General features: G+C 43.5%; 1 protein-coding gene across 1 annotated transcript in view; it reads left to right on the top strand.

The window, feature by feature from the left end:
• Positions 1 to 24,475, top strand: part of LOC120920116 (titin-like) — a 122,899-nt gene that overhangs the window by 55,544 nt on the left and 42,880 nt on the right. The window contains exons 9-11 of the mRNA XM_040332029.1: positions 15,265 to 15,546; positions 19,899 to 20,180; positions 22,236 to 22,514. Of these exons, the coding sequence (XP_040187963.1) occupies positions 15,265 to 15,546; positions 19,899 to 20,180; positions 22,236 to 22,514 (843 nt within the window). The remainder of the gene's footprint in view (positions 1 to 15,264; positions 15,547 to 19,898; positions 20,181 to 22,235; positions 22,515 to 24,475) is intronic.

Here is a 24,475-nt window from a genome sequence, read left to right on the forward strand (position 1 = left end):
CCCATTGCGGGGGTCAACTTATTTTATTTTTTTATTTACTTGAGTTAAGATTTACAGAGAGAACATCACTACAATATGTCACTTTCTTAGTTCCTTTTTTTTTATTTTTTTATTATGTTGTTAGTTTATTTTAATCTTATTTGTGGGTGCTAATAAAATGAGTCTTCCAGACGTCCCGGAAAACCAAAGATATCATAAAGTCCTCCTTCCTTCTACACTTGTTAATGCTGAACCACAAAGCTGCAATGATGGTCCGGTCCACGGCTCTGATAGTCTTCATCTGTAAGTATCTGCTTTCATTTTTGTCAAATATATAAAATTATCTACTTATTTCTTTCCATATCTACTAAATGTTGTTATTTAATGAGCAAACTATTTTCAAAAGAACTGCAAAAAAGAAGAACTTTTAACTTGAAGTTGCTGCGAGAGAACAGTAGAGTATTGAAAAAGATGGATAGGCAATGGACTTTATGGGCACAACACGATATGGTAAAAATTCTTAATGAGCTTTATTAAAAAGATATACAAAAACAATTAAAAAAATTAATAACCAATGGACAAAACCATTCATAACAAAAACAGAAACATTGAATAACAATAAGCACACCACCTAACAACCCATATATAATTAGAATAGTATACTGCATAGTATGACTCAAGGTCCCCTCCTACAGTATAATGGTAATTGGTAATGTTGGTAAAGATTGATAAAGGTGGTGTGTCGTATGTTGCTCAAATCTTAACTCGACATGTTGCGCGAATCAAGGTTTTGCTATACTGTTCATTGGTTATTGATTTTTTAATTGTTTTTGTATATCTTTTTAATAAAGCTCATTAAGAATTTTTACCACATCGTGTTGTGCCCATAAAGTCCATTGCCTATCCATCTTTTCCAATTATTCAATTTCGGGACGTGGCACTCTTTTATAATCCATCATATCCCTAGTACCACTCTGGGATGATATGACTCCCATTTATTCAACAGTTGAGTATTGTCCGTGATTCTTTTTTTATTTGCACCAAAATATACATTTTCAGGACAAGTTTTCGGGGTGTGTCGCCTTCAAGGTCCAAGCCGTACTAATACCAGTATGGACCTTGAAGAAGGGGGTACACCCTGAAAGCTTGTCCTGAAATTTTGGATTTTATCGCTTAAAAATGTATCACGGAAGTGCAGTCACTATAGATCTGAGGGGGACATGCAAGGAAAAAAAAAAAAAAAGAATTTTAGCTTGCACATGATTGGATGATAAAATCAGCAGAGCTTCCCCTCAGATCTACAGCGATCTACAGCGATTGCACTTTCAAGTGTACTTGCCATGTACTTGTAGTGCAAAGTGGATTTGCCTTTTCGTAAATAACCCCCAATATCTCAGTTTACATAGACTGTAGTTTGTATTTCAGACATGTAATGGTTTTTGTCTTATTTTACAGCCACAATACTGGGACAAACTGGTGAGTCTTTATTTTATATTATTCAATTAATCACTATCAATCACTATAGTAAAATGATAGAAACTGCATCTTACTTACACAAAAAATACTGCATACTTCTGATTGAGTGAATATTTAGGTGATTTTTACATTTGTACATTATGATTCCAATGTATAGCTGCCAAATGCCCCATTAACATTTTAGTAGAACCCTTGTGTGGCATCATTACCCTTATAAGGAAATATTACAATGCTGTATCCTGGCCTAGGCCAACAAGGCCCAGGCCTAGGGCAGCACTTTGCAGGGGGGCAGCACAGACAGTGTCCCCGCCGGCTTGCACTACACTGTTAGGCAAATTAGTTTAGCGCCCCCATAAATCGGCCGCACTGCTTCCAGTATGTGGGCGGTTGGCATTCTGCAACTGTTTGGGGTGGGGCGTCGCTTTTTACCATCCCTGCCCCATTGCAGAGATTTCCCTTCACTTCCTGTCCCATAGTCAAACAGGAAGTGAGAGGAAATCTATGCAAATTAAGGGAATCCATTGCCCCCCCCCCCAGGCCATCAGAACTAGTGTCCCCACTTGAAAATTTCAGGGTGGGTTTTAAACCACAAGGGTGTGGCCTTGACAGGAAGGGGAGGGTCATATTTAAATTAGGGGGTGCACGAGTTTAGTCAGGCCTAGGGCAGCACAAAACCTAAATACACCCCTGAAATATTATATTCTAAGAAAGCACCTTACGTGGAATTATATTAAATTCTTAATGGGTGGCTGACTTTCAGGGGACCCTGCCATTATAAGGAATTGGTAAGTAGTCCTTTAGGACCTATTATTGCACCTGTTCTTTTTCTTTTGAAAAGCCAGTGGCATGTGAGATACACCCAAAAACAATGCACACACATAAAGAGTGACACAAAACGTGCAACGGGTGTACTATGGTCCTCCCTAGGAAGGACCTTAGCCTGATCCCCCGGGGCGTTAGGCTCAAGACGGGGACTGAAGTACTTACTATGGCCTGTCTGGCCAAAACCAGACGGATCCTATTCTTTGGAGGGTCTGCCGAAACAGACCCACCCAAGTACTTGGTGGGGCTCCCCCGAAGGGAGACCCCATTAAAGAGGGCGAACCAAGCTAGAAGGCCAAGTCCACCCCTCCCAAGACTTTCAGGGTAGGCCCAAGGACCCACAACCTACCAGTCACACAGTGACAAAACGTGTACACATAACAAAAACATTAGGGTTGTCCAGACACCGATACCAGTATCGGTATCGGGACCGATACCGAGTATTTGCGCTAGTACTCGTACTCGCGCAAATACTCCCGATACCAAAATAGAATACTTTTTTTTTTTTTTGTGACATCGAACACAAATTGGATGGCACCATTGGATGGCACTGATAGGTGGCACTGGCATTGATTGAATGGCACTCATAAATGGATGGCACTGATAGGTGGCACTGGCATTGATTGGGTGGCACTGATGAGATGCACTAATAAGCTGCCTCCCTGCACTGATAGGTGGCACTGGCTAGCTGCACTTTTGGGCACTGGCACCGATGAGCTGCACTGACAGTGAACACTCCTTCAATGATATGTAGTTTTCCAGTACCGTATGCTAAAAAAACAGCCCCACACCATGATGTACCAGTTCTTCATAATTCTAAAGAAAATATCTTTGGTCTGTATTGTGGTTTGAAAACGGTCACATGACATTAAAAAAAAGTATCGGTATTCGGTATCGGCGACTACTTGATAAAAAGTATCGGTACTTGTACTCGGTCCTAAAAAAGTGGTATCGGGACAACCCTAAAAAACATACAAAAAAGTGACAAACAGGGAGATAAATAAATAAAAGAAAGTGGGGAGAAGGAAGTGGAAGTGGCCATTGTGCAATACAATGGCCAACCCTCTGGCCAGGAATCAAAAATTCCTCTGGTCCTAGCCAAAAGGCTTGTGTAGTGACCATGGTACCAACAAAACTAACAGTGCCCCTCAACACAGTGAGAATTGTGGCACCCCTGGACTGCCACTCCAGGGGCACATTCACCATGGGCTTTTCTCTAACCCCGGCCCACAGCCAGGCCAGTGCAGCCCCTACCCCTACCAGGAAGGCCTGGAGCTCTGAGAGCTTAGGGAGAGCCCTGGACGCAAGGGCTCAACCACTACTCCCATCGCTCCTACCTAATTATATTCAGGAAATACTAACCGCCCCCCTGGTGGGAAAGGGGGGCTAGTGTTCTTTCCCGAAAAACTGACGGGAGCAAGGACTGCACCAATCTAGGCCAGAATGCCAGGGACACAAACCTTTGGCCAAACCCAGTGGTTCTCTGTCCACATCAGGAGGCAACCCTTCCGTCTTTCTCTAAAGGAGGCCTAATAACGTCCCTCCGTTCGTCGAGAAGTACGGTTTCAGTCCTCCCTGATACTAACCGTCCAGGGTTACCATCACGCCAAGTGGATTTGCATAGCCACCGCCACCCCTAATCCACCCCTGTAAATCAGGGATGGTTAGTGGTTAGCACAGTGCCACCACTTGACAACTGATAAGAACAGATACTACACTTGAGGTCTTCTATTCTACAGGCACAGAGGATTTTTCATTGTTTGCTCTGCAAATGCTTTGTAAAAGCTTGATGTTCACATTGCTCTTACATACATCACAACTTTTTTAAATGGGAATGAGGGACACCTATTAGCAAATGTATGTAGGCATGGGACACACCCCCTGTCACGCCCCTTAAAGATGAATTACATTTAAAAAAATATATCCGTTGCTTTTTTTACCACTACTATTCCTTTATATTGGCTCTTGAAATTTACAAATGCAGCAATTTAGAAATGGTATGAAAGGTTTAGCGATGGGACACACTTTTTGAAAGCTAAAAAGTTAATTGTATATACAACTGTATGGATCAGACCAACATGAGGAGGAAAGAGGGACAGAGGGACTTTGTTCCAAATCAGGGACAGTCCCTCTAAATCAGGGACAGTCCCTCAAAATCAGGGACAGTCCCTCAAAATCAGGGACTGTTGGGAGCTATGGGCCGGATTCACAAAAGAGATACGACGGCGTATCTCCTGATACGCCGTCGTATCTCTGAGATACGATTGTCATATGTATGCGGCTGATTCATAGAATCAGTTACGCATAGATAGCCCTAAGATCCGACAGGTGTAATTGACTTACACCATCGGATCTTAGGATGCAATTCTAGGCCGGCCGCTAAGTGGCGATTCCATTGCCGGTGTAGAATATGCAAATGACTAGTTACGGCGATTCACGAACGTACGCTTTACCTGTCGCTCTAAATTTACGTAGTTTCCGTCGAGATACGCCGCGTAAAACTAAAGCTGCCCTCTAGGTGGCCTAGCCAATGTTAAGTATGGCCGTCGTTCCCGCGTCGAAATTTGAAAATTCACGTCGTTTGCGTAAGTCGTCCGTTCGCTCGTGCTGCGTTTGGATTGTATTGCCGACCAGCAATTTAACCACTTGCTTACTGGGCACATATACCCCCCTCCTGCCCAGGTGAAATTTCAGCTTTCGGCACTGCATCGCTTTAACTAACAATTGCGCGGTCGTGCGACGTGGCTCCCAAACAAAATTGACGTCCTTTTTTCCCCACAAGTAGAGCTTTCTTTTGGTGGTATTTAATCGCCTGTGCGGTTTTTATTTTTTGCGCTATAAACAAAAAAGTGAGACAATTTTGAAAAAAATACAATATTTTTTACTTCTTGCTATAATAAATATCCCAATTTAAAAAAAAAATAACATTTTTTTTTCTCAGTTTAGGCCGATACGTATTCTTCTACATATTTTTGGTAAACAAAAAAAAAAAAAAATCGCAATAAGCGACTGGTTTGCGCAAAAGTTATAGCGCTTACAAAATAGGGGACAGAATTATTTTTTTTTAATTATTTTTTTTACTAGAAATGGCGGCGATCTGCGATTTTTAATGGACTGCGACGTTATGGCGGACACATCGGACACATTTTTGGCGCCATTCACATTTATACTGCGATCAGTGCTATAAATATGCACTAATTACAGTATAAATGTGACTGGCATTGAAGGGGTTAACACTAGGGGGTGAGGAAGGGGTTAAATGTATCCCTGCTTAGTGTTCTAACTGTAGGTGGAGGGGGGGTGACTGGGGGGGTGACCGATCTATGTCTCTATGTACAAGAGACACAGATCGGTCTCCTCTCCAGAGACAGCACCGCTGTCTCTGTGTAAAACGGCAATGAGAGATGATCTCATATGTTTACATATGAGATCCTCTCTCATTGGCCGCACAGATCGCCTCGCGAACGGCCACTCTGATTGGCCGTTCGCGGCGATCTGTAATTGGCTGTGTCCGAGGGACACGGCCAACACAGATTTTCCCCGCAGCGCGCTCTGGAGCGCGCGCGGGGAACGCCCAAAGGGGCGGCCGTCAATTGACGGCGGTTTGGCTTTTGGGATCCGCACTGTAGCCGTCTATTGACGGCAGGCGGATCCCAAGTGGTTAATTGTGATTTGACTCTTTATCTTTTCTTTTGAAATGTCATTCTTGCTGCAGCATGTTCTATACATCACACAGATGCGCCACTTTACAGGCAGACTCAGGGGACCCCCAGGCACGATATTTAAAGTAATTTTTCATTTTATTGTTTCACTTTAAGTATCAAAATCATTGCTCCTTTAAAAAACGATCATTTTAAGATTTTAAGAGACATACCGTGGATTCGCATATCCTTTTTATGGCAAATTACTTGCATATAAGCTTTCAAAATAGGGTCTTTTGATTTCTCATGGTCGGGTGCCATAGACTTCAATGGTGTTTGTGCTCGGGGTCGAACTTTTCCCTGTTCAGGAGTTTTGGTGATGTTCGGCCAAACTCTATCAGATACTAGGATATAAGGTCAGCCAGCCGCTTTCTCCCTTCTTCTGTCCAGCTGCAAACACAGGGCTAGATTCAGGTAGGGGCGCGCAATGTTACGGCGACGTAGCGTATCGCATTTACGTTACGCCACCGTAAGTTAGAGAGGCAAGTGCTGTATTCACAAAGCACTTGCCTTCTAAGTTACGGTAGCGTAAATGGGGGCGGCGTAAGCACGCGTAATTCAAATGTGGATGAGGGGGGCGTGTTTTATGTTAATTCTTGGTGACCCAACGTGATTGACGTTTTTTACGAACGGCGCATGCGCCATCCGTGTACATATCCCAGTGTGCATTACTCAAAAGTACGCTGCAAGGACGTATTGGTTTCGACGTGAACAGAAATTACATCCAGCCCCATTCACGGACGAGTTACGCAAACAATGTAAATTTCTCAAATTTCGACGTGGGAACGACGGCCATACTTAACATTGCGTGCGCCTCCTAATAGCAGGAGTAGCCTTACGCCGAAAAAGCCTAACGTAAACAACGTAAAAAAATAGCGCTGGGCGTACGTAAATTTGTGAATCGCGTATCTAGGTAATCTGCATATTCTACGGCAAAAACAACGGAAGCGCCACCTAGTGGCCAGCGTAAATATGCACCCTAAGATACGACGGTGTAAGAGACTTATGCCAGTCGGATCTTAGGCTAATGTCGGCGTATCTTGCTTTCTGAATACAGAAAAAAGATACGCCGGCGCAGCTTTGAATTTACGCGGCGTATCTATAGATACGCCGGCATAATTCAATGCTGAATCTGGCCCACAGTTTTTGTTTTGCCTTTGATCACTTGGATTGGTCATCACAGCGATCACATGGTACCGAGTCGCTCACATCAGCTCTGCATACCGTGTGTTTAACCGGAGCAGTCCAAGAACAACACAATTTACAGACAGAAGGGTAGATTTACTAAAATTGGAGCACTCAGAATCTGGTGCAGCTGTGCATGGTAAAAAACCTGGCAGCTGATTGGCTTCTATGCAGAGCTGCACCAGATTTTGCACTCTCTGGTTTTAGTAAATCAACCCCATTAACAGGGATATTTCTGGAGTCATGGTTATAAACAGAGATACAGAAATAGTCATCCACCACTCTGTTTTTTATTTTATTTATTTTTTATTTATTTATTTTTACAATATGGCAATAGTAAGTCCGTTGTCTAAATAGCAATACTTTCACACTGGATGAAGTGCCCCTAGTTTTAGTGATGCTTTACCGCTGTTATAGCAGTTCTTTGGCGCCGCTAGCGGGTTGCTTTTAACTCCCGCTTTTAATGCGCTTTGAGAGCGGTGCCCATTTCATTTCAGTTTTCCCCGTCCTGCAAGTGAACCACCCCAGTGTGAAAGAACAAAGAGTATTATTTCTCTAAACAGGAATGATGGGGAGAGAGGGTTTAGGGGACAGGACACCCTTAAGCAAATTCAATAGAAATTAAGGCAAACTCTGCAGGCCAACATAAACTTAAACATTAAACTCAGCTTGCCATCTCTCTCACTAGAATTCTTGGACTCTCAGCCACCCACTGGATTCCCCGAGCTTCACCCACAGCTAACTGCTGTACTTATTTTCAAACATTACTTACAGATACCTGCCATACTCCTCATTCAAGCTTTACTCACAGCTACCTGCTGCCTCCCTGGATGAGTTTCCACTGAAGCTTTCCCACTACTTCACCATCCCCGACTAGTGAAGCGTCTGCTTTGGTACTCCTTCAGAACTTCATCCGTCCAAACTTGTCTCCGGTAACAGGAGTGGTGGTCCCTTTGTGGCAACTGCTTCTCCTTTACCTCCGACAGTGATCAGGCTCTCTTCACACACATAGCTCTGCCCCAGGCTTCAGGCTTAATCTTGGATGCTCCTCCTTTGCTGGATAGGCCTTAGGTGGAGCTAGCAGCCGGCATGCCTCCTGGCTAGGCCTCAGGCTTCAGGCCCAGCAACCAGGAGCTCCTTAATACACACCCACCCACCCGATCACATGACTCCTCCCGAATAAATAGTCTATCCCAGCATACACAGCAGTTGAGACAACCTATCTACCCCTCACCTGGATTTGTTGTAATTCATCATTCTAATGCCAAAGGCACTATTCCACCTATTGACAGAAGAGAGAAACTGCACTAACACCCAGGCTCAGGACAAAAATCTGTGTATCAAACTACCAATTAGCTAGGCTAGTTACCACCTAGCACAACTAGATTTATTAGCAGCCCTCTCTAGGACCAGGGTGCTACACATCTAAATGTACTTAGCCATACAAGTCCCTCTGAATGTGACTTACGATGACTAGCTATGTAGATGAATTCATCTGAAAGTCCAGTTGGCTGAGTACCATGTTATGCAACTTTCTTAGAACATATTATATTTTATTGTGTGAAATTACAATGGCAGAAGTTAGAAATTCACTTTATTTCTCTTCAGGATTGGCAGTGAGTTCTGTGGTAACCTTCACCCCGAACTGGGGGAAGATCTTCAAAGGAGAGTCTATAACAATGACGTGTGATGTGGGGTCCTCTGGAGGAGGAGATGTGCCTTACGTCTGGTACAAAGATGGTGACTGGGTACATAGCGGAAAACTCTTTACCTTTGGATCTGCAAACATTAAGGATAATGGAGACTACAGCTGCTGGGCCAGAACAAAAAGAAGTAATACTGCCAGACTGGACGTTGTTGATGGTCAGTTCATTATCTCATATTTGGAAATATACCATTTACTATGCTCTTTGCTCATGCTAGACAAATAAAAGAAACCTGTTATCAAGCAGTACCCACATTTTACTTCTTAGTGCAGCCAGCAGTTGACTTTATTAGGGGTTCCCATGTTATAGGAATTGTTTTACCTGCCAAAGGATTCATATTTTGTCTATTCAGTGCTCAGATTTGCACAACTCTGTCACACAGTAAAGCCCTGCCTGGCAGGATGGAGAACTTATTCTTTTCTGCTGTAGTTCAGTAACACCTGCAGGTCTTGTCCCTTCATGACACCATTTTCAAAACCTGGATTTATTGCTGTGCATCACAATGGATACGCCCCTTACAATGGCTCTGTAACTGGGATAAAACATTTGATATAGAGGAACCCTGTAAATAGTAACGATGTTCAACCAATCAGAAATAACGAATCAAAATTTCAGACAAACTTCGAATTTGAATCTTTCTTCAATAGAATTTGAATTTGCAAAGAGAATGAAATAGAATAGAAAATAAAGGAATAGAAAAGATCATAATAATAATAATAAAAAAGAATAGAAAATAAAGAGATATAATAGAAAATGAATATGGTAAAACAGAACAAAATAGAATAGAAAATAAAGGAATAAAATATAATATAGAATAGAACAAAATAGAATATAACCATCTTCTGAAATTCTAATTTCAAATAGAATAAATTCAAATTTAAATACAATAGAAAATTATAGAATATAAAAGAATACAAATGAATAAAATAGAAAGAATATAACCTTCTTCCAAAATTTGAATTTTGAATAGAAGAGAACCATTTCCCAAAAATGTATTTGAATAGAATACAAACGAATAAATTAGACTAGAACAGAAAATAAAAGAGTTTAATAAAATTAACAATAGAATAAATTGGAATAGAAAGAATATAACCATCTTCCAAAATAAAAATTTTGAATACAATACAGTAAATTCAATTTAGAATGGAATTTGATTCACATTTGAATCGATTCTAATTTTTTTAATTTGGTTGAATTGAGTTTAATTCATCCAAATTTGGAAAATTCAAATGAATTTGAATTCATGTAGCCTGGTATGGTTTAGGAGTGGTTTAGGAGTGGAGGACTTGCGAAGGACAATGAGACATATAGTTCCAATGCACACGATTGAATGCCTACTCGGTAGCAGAGAAGGCATTCCATGTTGCTCAGCTGAGTACGCAATGTTAACCACCCGTCTGGTAGCATACGAGGTCTGTCTGCCAGGAACAAATCCCATCTGATCTGGTTGTATCAGTTTAGGCAGCACCTATTTTAATCTTTGCGCTAGGAGTTTGGTGTACATTTTAACATCTACGTTGAGAAGAGAGATGGGCCTAAAGTTGCCAGGGCTATCAGAGTTTTGTCCCAGCTTGGGAAGGGTAATTATATTCACCTGCAGCTTTTCAGAGGGAAATAGAGCCCAAGCTGCTGCATCCATAAACATAGAATGTAGATGAGGAATTAATTTGGTAATATTCTCCTGGGAATGCATCTGGGCCTGGAGATTTCCCACTAGGCATGTTTTGGATAATTTTGAGTATTTCCTGTCTGGAAAAGGAACAGTTCAAATTCTCAAGGACCAAGGGCGTTACAGAGGGTAGGTTCAGCTTGTCCAGGAATGAGGAGATCTGTGGGTTGTGGAGTAGATGGGTCGTTTTTTAGGTTGTAAAGCGATTCGTAATAGTCTGCAAATGCGTCTGCTAATTGTTTGGGATTGGACACTTTCTGTTTAATGTGTGGGTGGTGCAAAAATAGGATTTAGTCTTTAAGTCTCCTTGCTTTGAACCTGGATGCAAGGAATTTCCCAGCTCTGTTATGGGAAGCGTGGTATTTCAGTTTGAGCTGTCTAAGCATAGGGTCTTGATTCCCCTGGAGAAGGGAGCCTAGCTTCAGCTCTGTGTATACAATGGAGCATGGGGGAGCTCATGTCCATAATGGGGGTGGTAGTGATAAAGCCCCAAATGATACACAATGGCTCAAAAGTGATATGGTCCAGAAATATTTAGACAGAATAAAGGTGGATAAAGCACCTGGACCAGATGGCATCCACCCACGGATCCTAAAATAATTGCGCTCTGTAATTTCAAAGCCACTGTATCTAATATTTAGAAATAGTACCACTGGATTGGCGTAGAGCCAATGTGGTGCCTATATTTAAAAAGGGAACAAAGTCTTTACCAAGTAACTATAGACCTGTTAGTTTAACTTCTATAGTTGGGAAAATACTGGAACGTTTAATAAAAGACCACATGGATGAGTTCTTGCAGGAAACAAACTATTTAAGCAGCAGGCAGCATGGATTCATGAATGACAGAAGTTGTCAGACAAACCTGATTTCCTTTTATGAAGAGGTAAGTATAACCTTGGACAGAGGGGTGGCTGTGGACGTGGTATACTTGGATTTTGCAAAAGCGTTGGATACAGTTCCGCACACACAGCTCATGTGTAAGGTAAAGTCTACAGGATTGGATATATCAGTTTGTAAATGGATAGAAAACTGGCTAAAAGACAGAATTCAGAGAGTCGTGGTAAATGATTCATACTCTGAATGGTCCAAGGTTATCAGTGGTGTACCCCAAGGTTCAGTGTTGGGACCCTTACTTTTTAATGTGACATGGGGATCAAAATGAGATTTGAGCTGAACTAGTTCTTTCTGTGATGAAAGGAAAGGAAAAATGTTGCTTATCAGCGAAAACCAAATATTAGAGCTCACTCCTCACGAGGGTATGGCCTGCTAGTAACATGTTGCATCAACTGTGGTTGTCAAGCGCAAATTTATTCTTGGCGCTACATTTATGTGACCTATTGTTCCAGTCCCAGGGTGGTTTGGTCATCGGACTTGGCTGTGGGTGGTCAGGTGGGTCCACTGGCACAATCTTCCACTCCTTCAGGAGTTGGAGCCCTTCTGGGAGAGAGTTGATAAGGAAAGTTGAGCCGGCATGCAAAACTTTTAAGGTAGCGCGATACTTCCACTAGTAGCCTATATCCTGGTTGTTCAGGGCTTTTGTGATAAAGATCAAGCTTTTGCGTCTTTGTAAAGTGTGCGCTGAGGGATCATGGAGCACTTGTACAGATGCAGCGCTTTCAGGGAATTGAGATTTCTTTTGGAATGCCACAAGGACTGCTTCTTTCGCTTGAAAGTAGTGCATCAGCAAAAGAACATCCCGTGGGATTTCGTCCAGGAGAAATTACGGTTTGGAGATCCTGTGGATCTGCAGGTGATAATGACAGCACCACAGCATGGAAAATATCTCTAGCATAGTTAGGAAGCTGCAAAGGTTGTACTGACTCAGGCACACCTCTTATCTTTAGAGTGTTATGCCCCATACAGACGGTCGTTTTTTGTGATGAAAAAAAAATGACGTTTGAAGTGATGAAAAAAAACGACATTTTTGAAACTTCATTTTCAAAAACGATGGAGCATACACACCATCGTTTTGAAAAATGATGAACAAAGTGACGGCACTCTAAAGGGGAAGTTCTATTCGCCTTGAGGCTGCTTTTAGCTGGTTACTTGTTAGTAAAAGATGATTCGTGCTTTTTTGTCTGTTAAAGCGTGATGAATGTGCTTACTCCATTATGAATGGTAGTTTTACCTCCCGTCTCAAAACTTGCTTCTGGGCATGTGCGGGTTTAAAAACGTCGTTTTGCCCACACACTATCATTTTCATTGACACAAAAAATGACATTTTGAAAAACGACACAAAAAATTCGAGCATGTTCGAATTTTTTTTTGGTCGTTTTTCTGAAGACATAAAACGACATTTTCCCCACACACTATCATTTTAAATGACGTTTTCAAAAACGTCATTTTTTTTCATTACAAAAAACGATCGTCTGTATGGGGCATTACGCCTGGAGCGGTCTTCCAGGTCAGCTACTTTTGTTTTTAACCAGGCGATCCCCTCAGAATGAACCGTGTGTGTGTCAACCATGTTATTATAAGATGTTTTTTTATAAGATCCTCCAAGTGACCCACTCTCTCCCCCAAATCCTGATCTTCATCTGCATATTTGTTAAAACAGGCTAACGTGAGCTTGTAAAGAAGAACGTGAGATATTATAAGCATGTCCTTCATTATGACATCTGACATGGGTTGCCCCACTGTAGGGAAGGAGGAAATTGGATCAGAGGAAGTGTTGCCTGGTGCTGTGGTGAGATCACATACCTCCATGCAAGGACCGGCAATGTGCTCTGTGTTTAGAGTCTCGTCTGGGCCAAGATTTGGCTGGACTGCATGTGTCAGGGGTGACAGGGAGTGCTGCTGTGTCGGATCCCTGGACATTCTGTCTCCCTGTGGGAAGATGAATCTAGCCATTGCTAGAGGCCTGTCCTCGGCCGTGGCTTCCCAACTCCTACCGCCATTTCCTCTTCGTAGTGCTCTACGGATTGGTGCAAAGAATCTGGAGAGTCTCTGAAGCTGCGGCTGTTCTCTCCGCCACAGTCGGGTGTCAGAGAGGCAAGTGGATGTCCTTGTGGGCTTGGGCAGAATGCTGGGCACATGGATGGGCCATAGATCTCTGAGCTCAGAGCAGAGCTATGGACTCTTTTGCCACGCAAAAGAGAAGACTGGACAGATAAGTATAGGGCATCTTCTATTACAGGATTTTTTGTTTTCCTAGTGATGAGATCACTTTAATTCAGACTAATTGATAAATGAAAGATTTATGATAAGTCATGGAGGTTACACACAGGAGGCATCTACTACATCTATACTACATATGGTTGTGGGAACAATTCTATGTCCTTCATTTTCTCATGTGATCTTCTATGTGTTCCAGGCCCGGTGATCCTGCAGGTTCCTCTCAATGTTTATGAAGGAGATGATCTGACTCTGAGATGTCACCATCATTCTGACTACACGGCAAAATATACAATATTCTACAAGGAAAATTCTGTCATTCAAAACTGGAGCGAAACATCTGAATTTCAATTGGGAATTGTAAGCATGACCAACATCGGGAAATACACATGTGCAAAGAAAGCAACTTTGGATACTTATGAAGCTTTGATAGATGAAGCTTTTATCCACATACAACGTAAGTTATAGGATGTGTACATATCTACCCTGTAATATAACCAAAATGGTTTATTTATAAATCCTTTTTAAATGCACATTTTAATCTTAAAGATTAGTTACATTCCCAAACAATATATATTTTCTGAAAGCAGAGATCCTGGAGAATAAAATGTGGAAAGTTTTGATTTTCATAATTTCACAGTAAAAATATCTTAATTTTAGTGCACACAAACACAATGGGGGTTATTTACGAAAGGCAAATCCACTTTACACTACAAGTGCACTTGGAAGTGCAGTCGCTGTAAATCTGAGGGGAAGATCTGCAATGAGGGGAAGCTCTGCTGATTTTATCATCCAATCATGTACAAGCTAAAATGCAATTGCGGGCACGCATGCGCACAGACGCGAGCACGTACGAGCCTAATCCCGTTTGGCGCCAGACAGCCTATTTAAAGGGAGTCTGGGCTCTTGTGCTTTGCTGACTGATCTTCAGCTGTGTTCCTGAACCTTGCTCTTATCCTGTGTGTCTTCCCAGTATTTTGACCTGGCTTGCTCTTGACCTTGGCTCTGTGTTCTGTCCCTGTACTGATGCCCATCTCTGACCCGGCTCCGTTCCTGACTCTGGCTCTGTCTATGATTTGGTACCTCTCTGCCCGCTTGCTGACGAACCTAGCTATCCCTGAGACCTTGCTCCTGTCTATGTTCCTGGTTGCTGTTAACCCTCAGTTACCTGCCTGGCTATTACCTGTTCCTGTTCAACTCACCACAGTCTGCTCCAGGCCGCTGAACCCTGCCAAGCTGTTCTCCCGGGACCCCCGGCTCCAGGCACTCGTTTCCCTCTTGTCCTTCAGCTTCCTCTGTCTCACCTTCAGCGGAGCCAGGACAGGAGATATAAGAGAGGCCGACCTCATCAAATCAGTCTCCCATCCGATCCCTGACAGTTATCCAATTTTTGGAAACATATAAAAGATGGGATTATGTCAATCAAATAGATATCGCAACCCTGGCTGCTACAGACATAGCAGTGATGACATTAAATAAAGGAAAGCCCCAAGTACAAAATAATACACCTGGATAATTTTTTACAGGGGTGATGTGAATTCTGCACTCAGTAATGAGCAATACAGAAGATACGTTACTATTACTGTTTGTCTGTATGATTATTTTTTTTTAGAGCTATTTGAAATTCCGGAGATAAAAGTGACCCCGTATCTGGTGGTAGAAGGTGATGGGATGACCCTGACATGTGACACTAGTCTCAGCCCTCTCAGACCGAGGACACAACTGAAATTTGCTTTTCACAAAGATGGACGGAATGTCGGAGAATTCACTTCATATAATCAGTATGGAGTTCAGTCCGCTCAGGTGAAGGACTCTGGGAATTATTCCTGTGAAGTGACAACTGCAACCAACAGTGTAAGGAAGAGAAGTCAGGAGATATTGGTCGAAATAAAAGGTGAGTCAATCAGAGGACCAGCCGAGGGATTGAGTTACATTTCATAAACCCAAATTAGAAGACTCCGAGTTGTGAGGATCATCACTGAATAATATCTAACTTCAAACTTTCTTAGCAATAGTGCCCATTCTGAGCTGTAATAGTCTCTACAAAACCATCAGTTGGACAAGTCTTTTGGTATGAGTCACAACCTCAGGTCCAACCAAAGGATTGAGTAACATTTTATAAACCCAAAATAGAAGACTCAGATTTGTGATGATCAGCATTCATAGTAACAATGAATTCAGAGAAATTTTCCAAACATTCTTAGTATTGATGCCCAATCTCAACTGTAATAGTCATTGAAAAACAAACATTGTGGACAAACCTCTTGGCATGTAGTACAGTAATTGAATACATAGATCACATTTCGGAATTTGTTTAATTTTGTTTTCGTTTATAAATTTTCCAACCAATAGCAGATTTTCGTAACAATTCGAAAGTCGAAAGAAATGGCCGATCGATTCTAATTCTGTGTGAAGAACAGCTGGTTGTTAAGGAGCGGGCCAGGAAGACAGCAGTCGCATCCTTAACCGATCACTCATCAGCTGTCAGCGGACTTACCCACTGACAGCTAAAATGTAAACAAAAGAATGCCGGCAATGGAAAATTCTGGAAAAAAAACGTCTGCCCCCCCCCCCCCAATCCATACCAGGCCCTTTGGGTCTGATATGGATTTTAAGGGGAACCCCAATGCCAAAATTAAAATGGAAAAAGCAGCGTGGGGCCCCCCAAAATCCATACCAGGCCCTTATCTGAGCATGCAGCCAAGCAAAGGGGGAGAGGACAAGCAAGCCCCCCTGAACCATTTGGGCCACTCAACATGGGGGGATGCATTGAAGCCCCAACGCACATGGTGACATGGGCCTATTCCTCACAACCCAGGGTGGAGGTTGAGGGGGTCTGCAAGTGGGGGGCTTATCGGAATCTGGAAGTCAATTTTTAACAAGGGGGCTTACAGATCTCACCCCCCATGTGAATTAGTACCTGCCCATTTACCCAAAAAGTGTAAAAAGTGAAAAAAGACACTACACAAGTTTTCGACAATTCCTTTATTTAAAAAAAAATGATGCTCGCCACACCGCCGGACCTGAGAAAAAAAACAACCTCCGGCCACTCATGTAGTGTTAAAGAGGTCTTGCAGATTCTGATAAGCCCCCGCCTGCAGACCCTCACAACCACTGGCCAGGGTTGTTGGGAAGAGGCCCTATTCCCCATCAACATGTAGACAAGGTGATTTGGGGTGTGGGGGCAGAGCCCCAAAGAACCCCCCTCATGTTGAGGGTGTGTGGCCTTGTATGGTTCAGGAGGGGGCAGGGGCGCTTGATCGCTCTTCCCCTCCCCTTCCTGGCCTGCTGGCTGAATTTTCAGGCTGCATTCACACCTGAGCCTTTTGTCGCCTGAAGCGCGACGCTCTAAGACGCTAGAGGGGAAAAATAACATTATTCTCTATGGAGATGGTTCACATCTCCAACGCAAAACGCAGAACGAACGCCGAGCTTGGGCGTTTTCCATTGGTACCAATGACCTGTACAAAACCGCGGTAAAAAACGCAGCGTTTTGTCGCGGCAAATCGCGGTAAAAAACGCCGCAAATCGCCTATGCTTAGGTGTGAATGCAGCCTTACTCCCTGCATTCTTTTGTTTACATTTCAGCTGTCAGTGATATAAAAAGAGTAACACAGTAACACAGTTGATTAATAATAAATGTCTTCAGTCAAACACTAACCAAAAGTTTTTGTGTTATCATTCATATTCTCTGAAAAATGTCCAAGAAATCATAAATTCTGCCAGTGCATATAAACTAATGAGCACAACTGTATATTGGACCAGTGTAACTATGCAAAAAATCCATACCTGGTGTAGCACCCTCTAGCTAGGCGCTAGTGTAGATGTTTTTTTTCTATTAGAGTAGGTAAATTGGCCTGACTGAGTGCCAGACCTGGGTTGAATCTGGGTCAGGGCTGACTCATCAGGCAGCACCTCTGGTGACTCACCCTGCTTACTGGAACCTTGAAGAAGCTTCCAGAAGAAGAGGATGGGGTATAGGAGGAGCTGCTTGGAGTATTCATGAGGGCCCCAGCCAATCCCCAGCAAAATGGGGGAAGACCACCTCATAAATACTCAAAAGTAAATTCAGCGAAGGCAGTTGGGTGGAAGATGGAGAAGGAGTGCTGAGGTGGCTATCGGTGGCCATTGGGGGTGCCCCCTAGTCTGGGGGGGGGGTTGAGTGACCTTGGGCGTGGGGCTCGGATGCTGGAAGGACCCTCTACAACACCACAAAGAGGAATCCTTGCCTGGATGCATGTGAGCAAGTGTTAGGACAATGTGAGAGAGTGTAACACAATGGGAGAGAGTCAGCACGTCCAGGAGTTCTTCAGGAGAAGTCAGCCAGGGGGGCTGATAAGTGTGCAGTCTGGGAGAACTGTGGGAAGTAGCCAGGAGGGCTATTGAAAGGGGCAGCTGCAGCCAGATGGGCTGGTAGTGCTGAGGTGGTGGAAATGTAAACGCCCTCAAAATGGCTCCATTTTGGAAAGCAAACACTCCAATGTATATTCTATGAGGTATTATGTGTCTTTTGAACATGTCATTTTTTTCACAAGTTTTTGGCAAATGTGAAACGAATTTTTTTTATTTTTTTTACACAAAGTTTTTTTATTTATAAGATAATTCTAACACTTAGCTTGTACATAGCAACAATTACACCCCAGAATACATTCTGCTACTCCTCCGAAGTATGGCAGTACCACATGCGTGAGACTTTTACACAGTCTGACCACATAGAGAGGCCCAACATCCAAGTAGCACCTCCAGGTATTCAAGAAGCATAAATTACACATTTAATTTCTTGACAACCTATCACACTTTTGAAGGCCCGGGGAACACTAGGACAATGGAAAGGAACACAAAATGACCCTATTTTGGAAAGCAAACACCCCAGCGTATATATTTTGAGGTATAATGAGTCTTTTGAACTTGTCATTTTTTTCACAAGTTTTTGGGAAAATGTGGAAAGAAAATTAAAAAGCATTTTTTTTTTCTTTTACACAAAGTTGTCAATTTATAAGACAGTTCTATAACACAGCATGGACATAACAAGAATTACACTCCGAAATACATTCTACTACTCCTACTGAGTATGGCAATAGCACATGTGTGAGACTTTTTTTTATAGCCTAGCCACATAAAGAGGCCCAACATTCAAGGAGCACCATCAGTTGTTCTAGGGACATAAATTACACATACTTTCCTGACAACCTATCCTATTTTTGAAGGTCCTTCATATTTCGAACACATAGCATGTACATACCAATTACACCCCAAAATACATTTTGCTGAGCAAAGTGTAAATAAAACATTACCTGTGGTTTTAGCAGTGCAGTGGTCCACAGAGGAGATCATCCACAGATTACTTGTCCAGGCAGCAGGCAGGGAGATGGTCTGCGACAGCAAAATTAATCATCCAGGCAGGAATACCGTCTATAGTTTGTACAGGCAGCAGGCAGAGATACTTTCAGTCAGGGCTTTTTTTCAGGGGGAACTTGGGGGAACTCAGTTCCACCACCTCTGGCTCAGATCCTCTGGTTCCTGCTCACCACAATCACTTGTAAACACAGAAGTCTGGTTTCTGTGCTTACAACTGACAGCTCTGCACTCTGTGTGTAACCCTGCTGAACTCTGCACTCTGTATGTAATGCAATCCTGGTATTTAATGCACCTAAAGACCCTTCTACTGTTTGTGAGATCTGAACGGGGTCGTGGTTGAGTTCCTGCACCTATTTTCTGAGAAAGCTCTGCTTTCAGTACAGCCAAAGTATTGGTCCAGGTAGCAGGCAGGGAATCATCCAGGCAGCAGACAGGAATACTGTCAATGGCTCCCTCTGTTGTCTCAGTCAATGAGGATGAAGAGACCCAGTAAAGTATCAGCTCTCGTGCACATCCCTGGACCGGGATCGGGCTCAGGTAAGTATTAGGGGGTTGCTGCAAATCAAAGGTTTTTTACCTTCATGCATAGGATGCATGAACGTAAAAAAAAAACCTTGAGCCTTTACAATCACTTTAATAATACCCCTAGTAAGGGATTCCTTAATACTTAACCTCCAAATGTAATCCCTGAAAAATTCAATGCTAACCCTAATACTAACCTAATAAAATCTCTAATCGGAGCCATAACATTAATTAACCCATTTTTCTCTGCATGGTCACCTCACCCTGTGTCAGGAGTCCCATGGCATGCTGGTAGCTCACCAGTTGTACAGTATTTGTACATGGAAAAGCATTTATATTTTTCCTGCTGAATTTATTTCTCTACAGAACTGTTTGTAAATCCAAGAATCATAATAATGCCAAATCCAACGATAGAAGGAGACAATATGACCCTAATATGTATCACAAGACTGACAAGGCTCAGACAGAGCACAGAACTGCAGTTTGCTTTCTACAGAGATGGAAGGATTGTTCAGGAATTCAGTTTATCCGATCAATATGAAGTCCAATCCACCGAGCTGGAGGATTCTGGGAATTATTCCTGTGATGTGAGCGCATCAAATGGCAAAGTGAGGAAAAGTAGTCACATCACCCCTATTACCATAAAAGGTGAGTATGAGTTATTCCGGGAGCCGATCACAAATATACCCCCAGCTTTATGGAAAAGACAATCTGTGAAAAATTATAGACTGTCACCCAACCATTACAATCATGTCCTGCAGATGCTGTTTAAAAGATAAGGATAATTTTAAGACAAAGTCTAATTATCCCTTTTGCCCCCTTCCCAGTGGCATCACTAGGGGGGGGCCTGAGGGGGCCACAACGCCCCCAATTTTACTGTGTCCCCCCCATGTGCCCCCCTAACTATAACTCATATAATGGCCGGTGCCGCGGCTGTCCCACTAAGTGACTCATCACCACTTATCTGTCAGTCTCTGGGAGCCTCGAGGAAGTCGGGGCTAGGTGACGTCACTTGATGGCCGCCGCTGTTGTTTATGGAAGTTGCAGTCTGTGGCGGTGGCTGGGTGCTCAAGCTCCCTGCTCCTGGTGGGTGGAGTCTCTGGAGAGCAATGCAGCCAGCCTGAGCCTCATGAGAAAGGCTAGCTACAACTCCTGGTTGAAGTGGTCGGATCTCTTGGAGTTGTTGCCTGGACAGTGGACACACATGTGGCTGGCCTGGGCACACTGCTGGTGGCTGCAGTACAGCATGCATGCACCAGAAGTTGACGTTGCTCCTGTCTCCTGGGGTTAAATCACCCCCTCAAGGAATGGAGGAGGCCGTGCAAGGAGGAGAAGAGGACCTGTCCTGCTAAGCTCTGAGTCTGAGCTGGCAGCTGCCCATTTGACCCATAGCAAGCTGAGATGAGAGACCCTGACACCCCCAGCTGACCCCCATATGATCATCCCATCGATCCCCCCATGCTCCTCATTTTCTCTGCCCCAGTGCCCATTGCCTGTGAATTCTGTCCGGGAGCTGGACACAGACCTGTGGGTCCTGCTTGCCAGTCACTTGCCAGCAGGACCCATAGACCATGGCCATCTCCTAGCAGGAACCACAGGCCAGAGGCAAGCAGGACCCATAGGCTATTGTTCATTCCCAGCAGGACTTACCGGACAGTGGCCAGCAGGACCCACAGTTCTGCAGCCAGCTCCTAGGAGCTGACCACGACCCTGTGGGTCCTGCTGGCCACTGACCTGTGGGTCCTGCTGGCCAATGACTCGTAGGTCCTGCTGGCCAATGACTCGTAGGTCCTGCTGGCCAATGACCTGTGGATCCTGCTGGCGTCTCACATCTGGGGCCTACTGGCCATTAGCCTAGGGTAACCAGAAGTCCCCAGTTTCCAGAGACAGTCCCAGGACTGAGGACACGGCCACCCCCAGACCAATTCAGTCCCTGCAAGCTGGGGCAGAGTGGGCCCCCCAGGCCAACCCTACCACTGGGCCAATTGGGCTGCCTTGAAGGGGAAGGGGGGCAAGAGCCACCGGGTTACACAAATCTTCTGCTTACACGGCCGCTGAGTGCAGTCTATCATAGAAGCCTGTCCAGAAGGCAGGACTTTGTATCACAGCAGCCGCTGGGTAAGTGGGAGATCCCTGTTCTGTGTAATCTGGCGACGCCCTCCACCATGCACTGGTGAGGCTGCATTGATCTCCAGTACACTGGTATGGCTGCACTGATGGGCATTGGTGAGGCTGAGCTGATGGGCACTGGTGAGGCTGCATTGATGAGCACTGATGAGGCTGCATTGATGGGCACCAGTGAGGCTGCTTTGATGGGCACTGGTGAGGCTGCATTGATAAGCACTGGTGAGACTGCATTGATGGGCACTTATCAGACTGCATTAATGGATACTGGTGAGGCTGCAAATGTTCGAGTCCCATAGACGTCAATGGGGTTCTAAATGTTTGCGCGAACGTTCGGTCCGTTCGAAGGTTCTGGTGCAAACCAAACGGGGGGTGTTCGGCTCATCCCTAATTTACACTAATACCAATTTATAGGAATGTATTGAAATTTCTTTCATAACCAACCCTCTAATTTACTTCAAAGCAAATTTTGTCTTTGTTACATTTTTGGAACATTTTAGAAAAAAATTATTGATATTAATCCGAGACAGATACATTTCACCAAAATTTCACAGAATGTTTTTTATTACAAATTTTTAGAGCTGTTTGTCACCCCGGTGCTAAATGTAAGCACTTTTGAAGTCCTAAAAGGTGACATGGTGACCCTGACATGTGACACGAGTCTCAGTGCGCTCAGCCAGAGGACACAACTAGAGTTTGCTTTCTACAGAGATGGACGAAATGTTCAGGAATTCAGTTTATCTGATCAATATGGAGTCCAGTCCACCCAGCTGGAGGATTCTGGGAATTATTCCTGTGAAGTGAGATCTGCATCCAACATTTCTAAGAAGAGTGAGGATGTCTTTGTCCAGATAAGAGGTGATTGTTTTAAAAGTAAAAAATGTTTAACGTGTAATTTCTCCTCCCGCATCTGCGACCGGGCTTGGCGTTCTGCCCCCACAGGAGGGGCCCCAAGACAGTAGGAAGGGGGCCCGCTGCAGAACATGTGAAAGGGTCCCGCTGAGTGACTGTAAGATTTGTTCACACTGCTGCAACCCCAAAGTTTCATGACTTGCTTGCACTTACCTTGCAACTACCTTGTGATCTCCTCCAGACTATGGCACTTAAAGTGGAGTTTGGCCGGAAAAATAAAATAAAAATAATAGTCAGCAGCTACAAATACTGCAGCTGCTGACTTTTAATATATAGACACTTACCTGTCCTGGGCGCCCGTGATGTCTGCACTCGAAGCTGATCTGTCCCTCGGCTCTCGGGTGCTGCCGCCATCTTCGGTAAGGGAATCAGGAAGTGAAGCCTTGCGGCCTTACTTCCTGGTTCCTTACTACATAGTTACATAGTTACATAGTTACATAGTTAGTCAGGTTGAAAAAAGACACAAGTCCATCCAGTTCAACCACAAAAAACAAAAAAACAAAATAAAAAACACAGTAAAATCCTATACACCCAACTCCATACCCACAGTTGATCCAGAGGAAGGCAAAAAACCCCAGCGGAGCCATGATCCAATTTGCTACAGCAGGGGAAAAAATTCCTTCCTGATCCAACGAGAGGCAATCGGATTTACCCTGGATCAACTATACCTACAAATCTTAGTACTCAGTTATATTCTGTACATTTAGGAAAGAATCCAGACCCTTCTTAAAGCAATCTACTGAGCTGGCCAGAACCACCTCTGGAGGGAGTCTGTTCCACATTTTCACAGCTCTTACTGTGAAAAAACCTTTCCGTATTTGGAGGTGAAATCTCTTTTCCTCTAGACGTAAAGAGTGCCCCCTTGTCCTCAGTGATGACCGTAAAGTGAATAACTCAACACCAAGTTCACTGTAAGGACCTCTTATATATTTGTACATGTTGATCATATCCCCCCTAATTCTCCTCTTCTCAAGAGTGAATAAATGTAGTTCCTCTAATCTTTCCTCATAGCTGAGCTCCTCCATGCCTCTTATCAGTTTGGTTGCTCTTCTCTGCACTTTCTCCAGTTCTCCTATATCCTTTTTGAGAACTGGTGCCCAAAACTGAACTGCATATTCCAGATGAGGTCTTACTAATGATTTGTACAGGGGCAAAATTATATCTCTCTCTCTGGAGTCCACACCTCTCTTAATACAAGAAAGGACTTTGCTCGCTTTGGAAACCGCAGCTTGGCATTGCATGCCATTATTGAGCTTATGATCAACTAAAACCCCCAGATCCTTCTCCACTACAGATCCCTCCAGTTGTACTCCCCCTAGTATGTATGATGCATATTCTTAGCCCCCAAGTGCATAACTTTACATTTATCTACATTAAACCTCATCTGCCACTTAGTCGCCCAATCAGACAGAGCATTGAGGTCGGCTTGTAAATTGGAGACATCCTGTAAGGACGTTATTCCACTGCATAGCTTGGTGTCATCTGCAAAGACAGAAATGTTACTTTTGATCTCAGACCCAATATCATTTATAAATATATTGAAAAGTAAGGGTCCCAGCACTGAACCTTGGGGTACACCGCTGATAACATTGGACCATTCAGAGTAAGAATCATTAACCACGACTCTCTGAATTCTGTCTTTCAGCCAGTTTTCTATCCATTTACAAACTGATATATCCAATCCTGTAGACCTTACCTTACACATGAGCCGTGTGTGCGGAACTGTATCGAACGCTTTTGCAAAATCCAAATATATCACGTCTACAGCCACGCCTCTGTCCAGGGTTTTACTTACCTCTTCATAAAAGGAAATCAGGTTTGTCTGACAACTTCTGTCTTTCATGAATCCATGTTGTCTGCTGCTTAAATAGTTTTTTTCCTGCAAGAACTCATCCATGTGGTCTTTT

Source organism: Rana temporaria, chromosome 13 (assembly GCF_905171775.1).
Source record: "Rana temporaria chromosome 13, aRanTem1.1, whole genome shotgun sequence".
NCBI classification, from domain to species: Eukaryota; Metazoa; Chordata; class Amphibia; order Anura; family Ranidae; genus Rana; species Rana temporaria.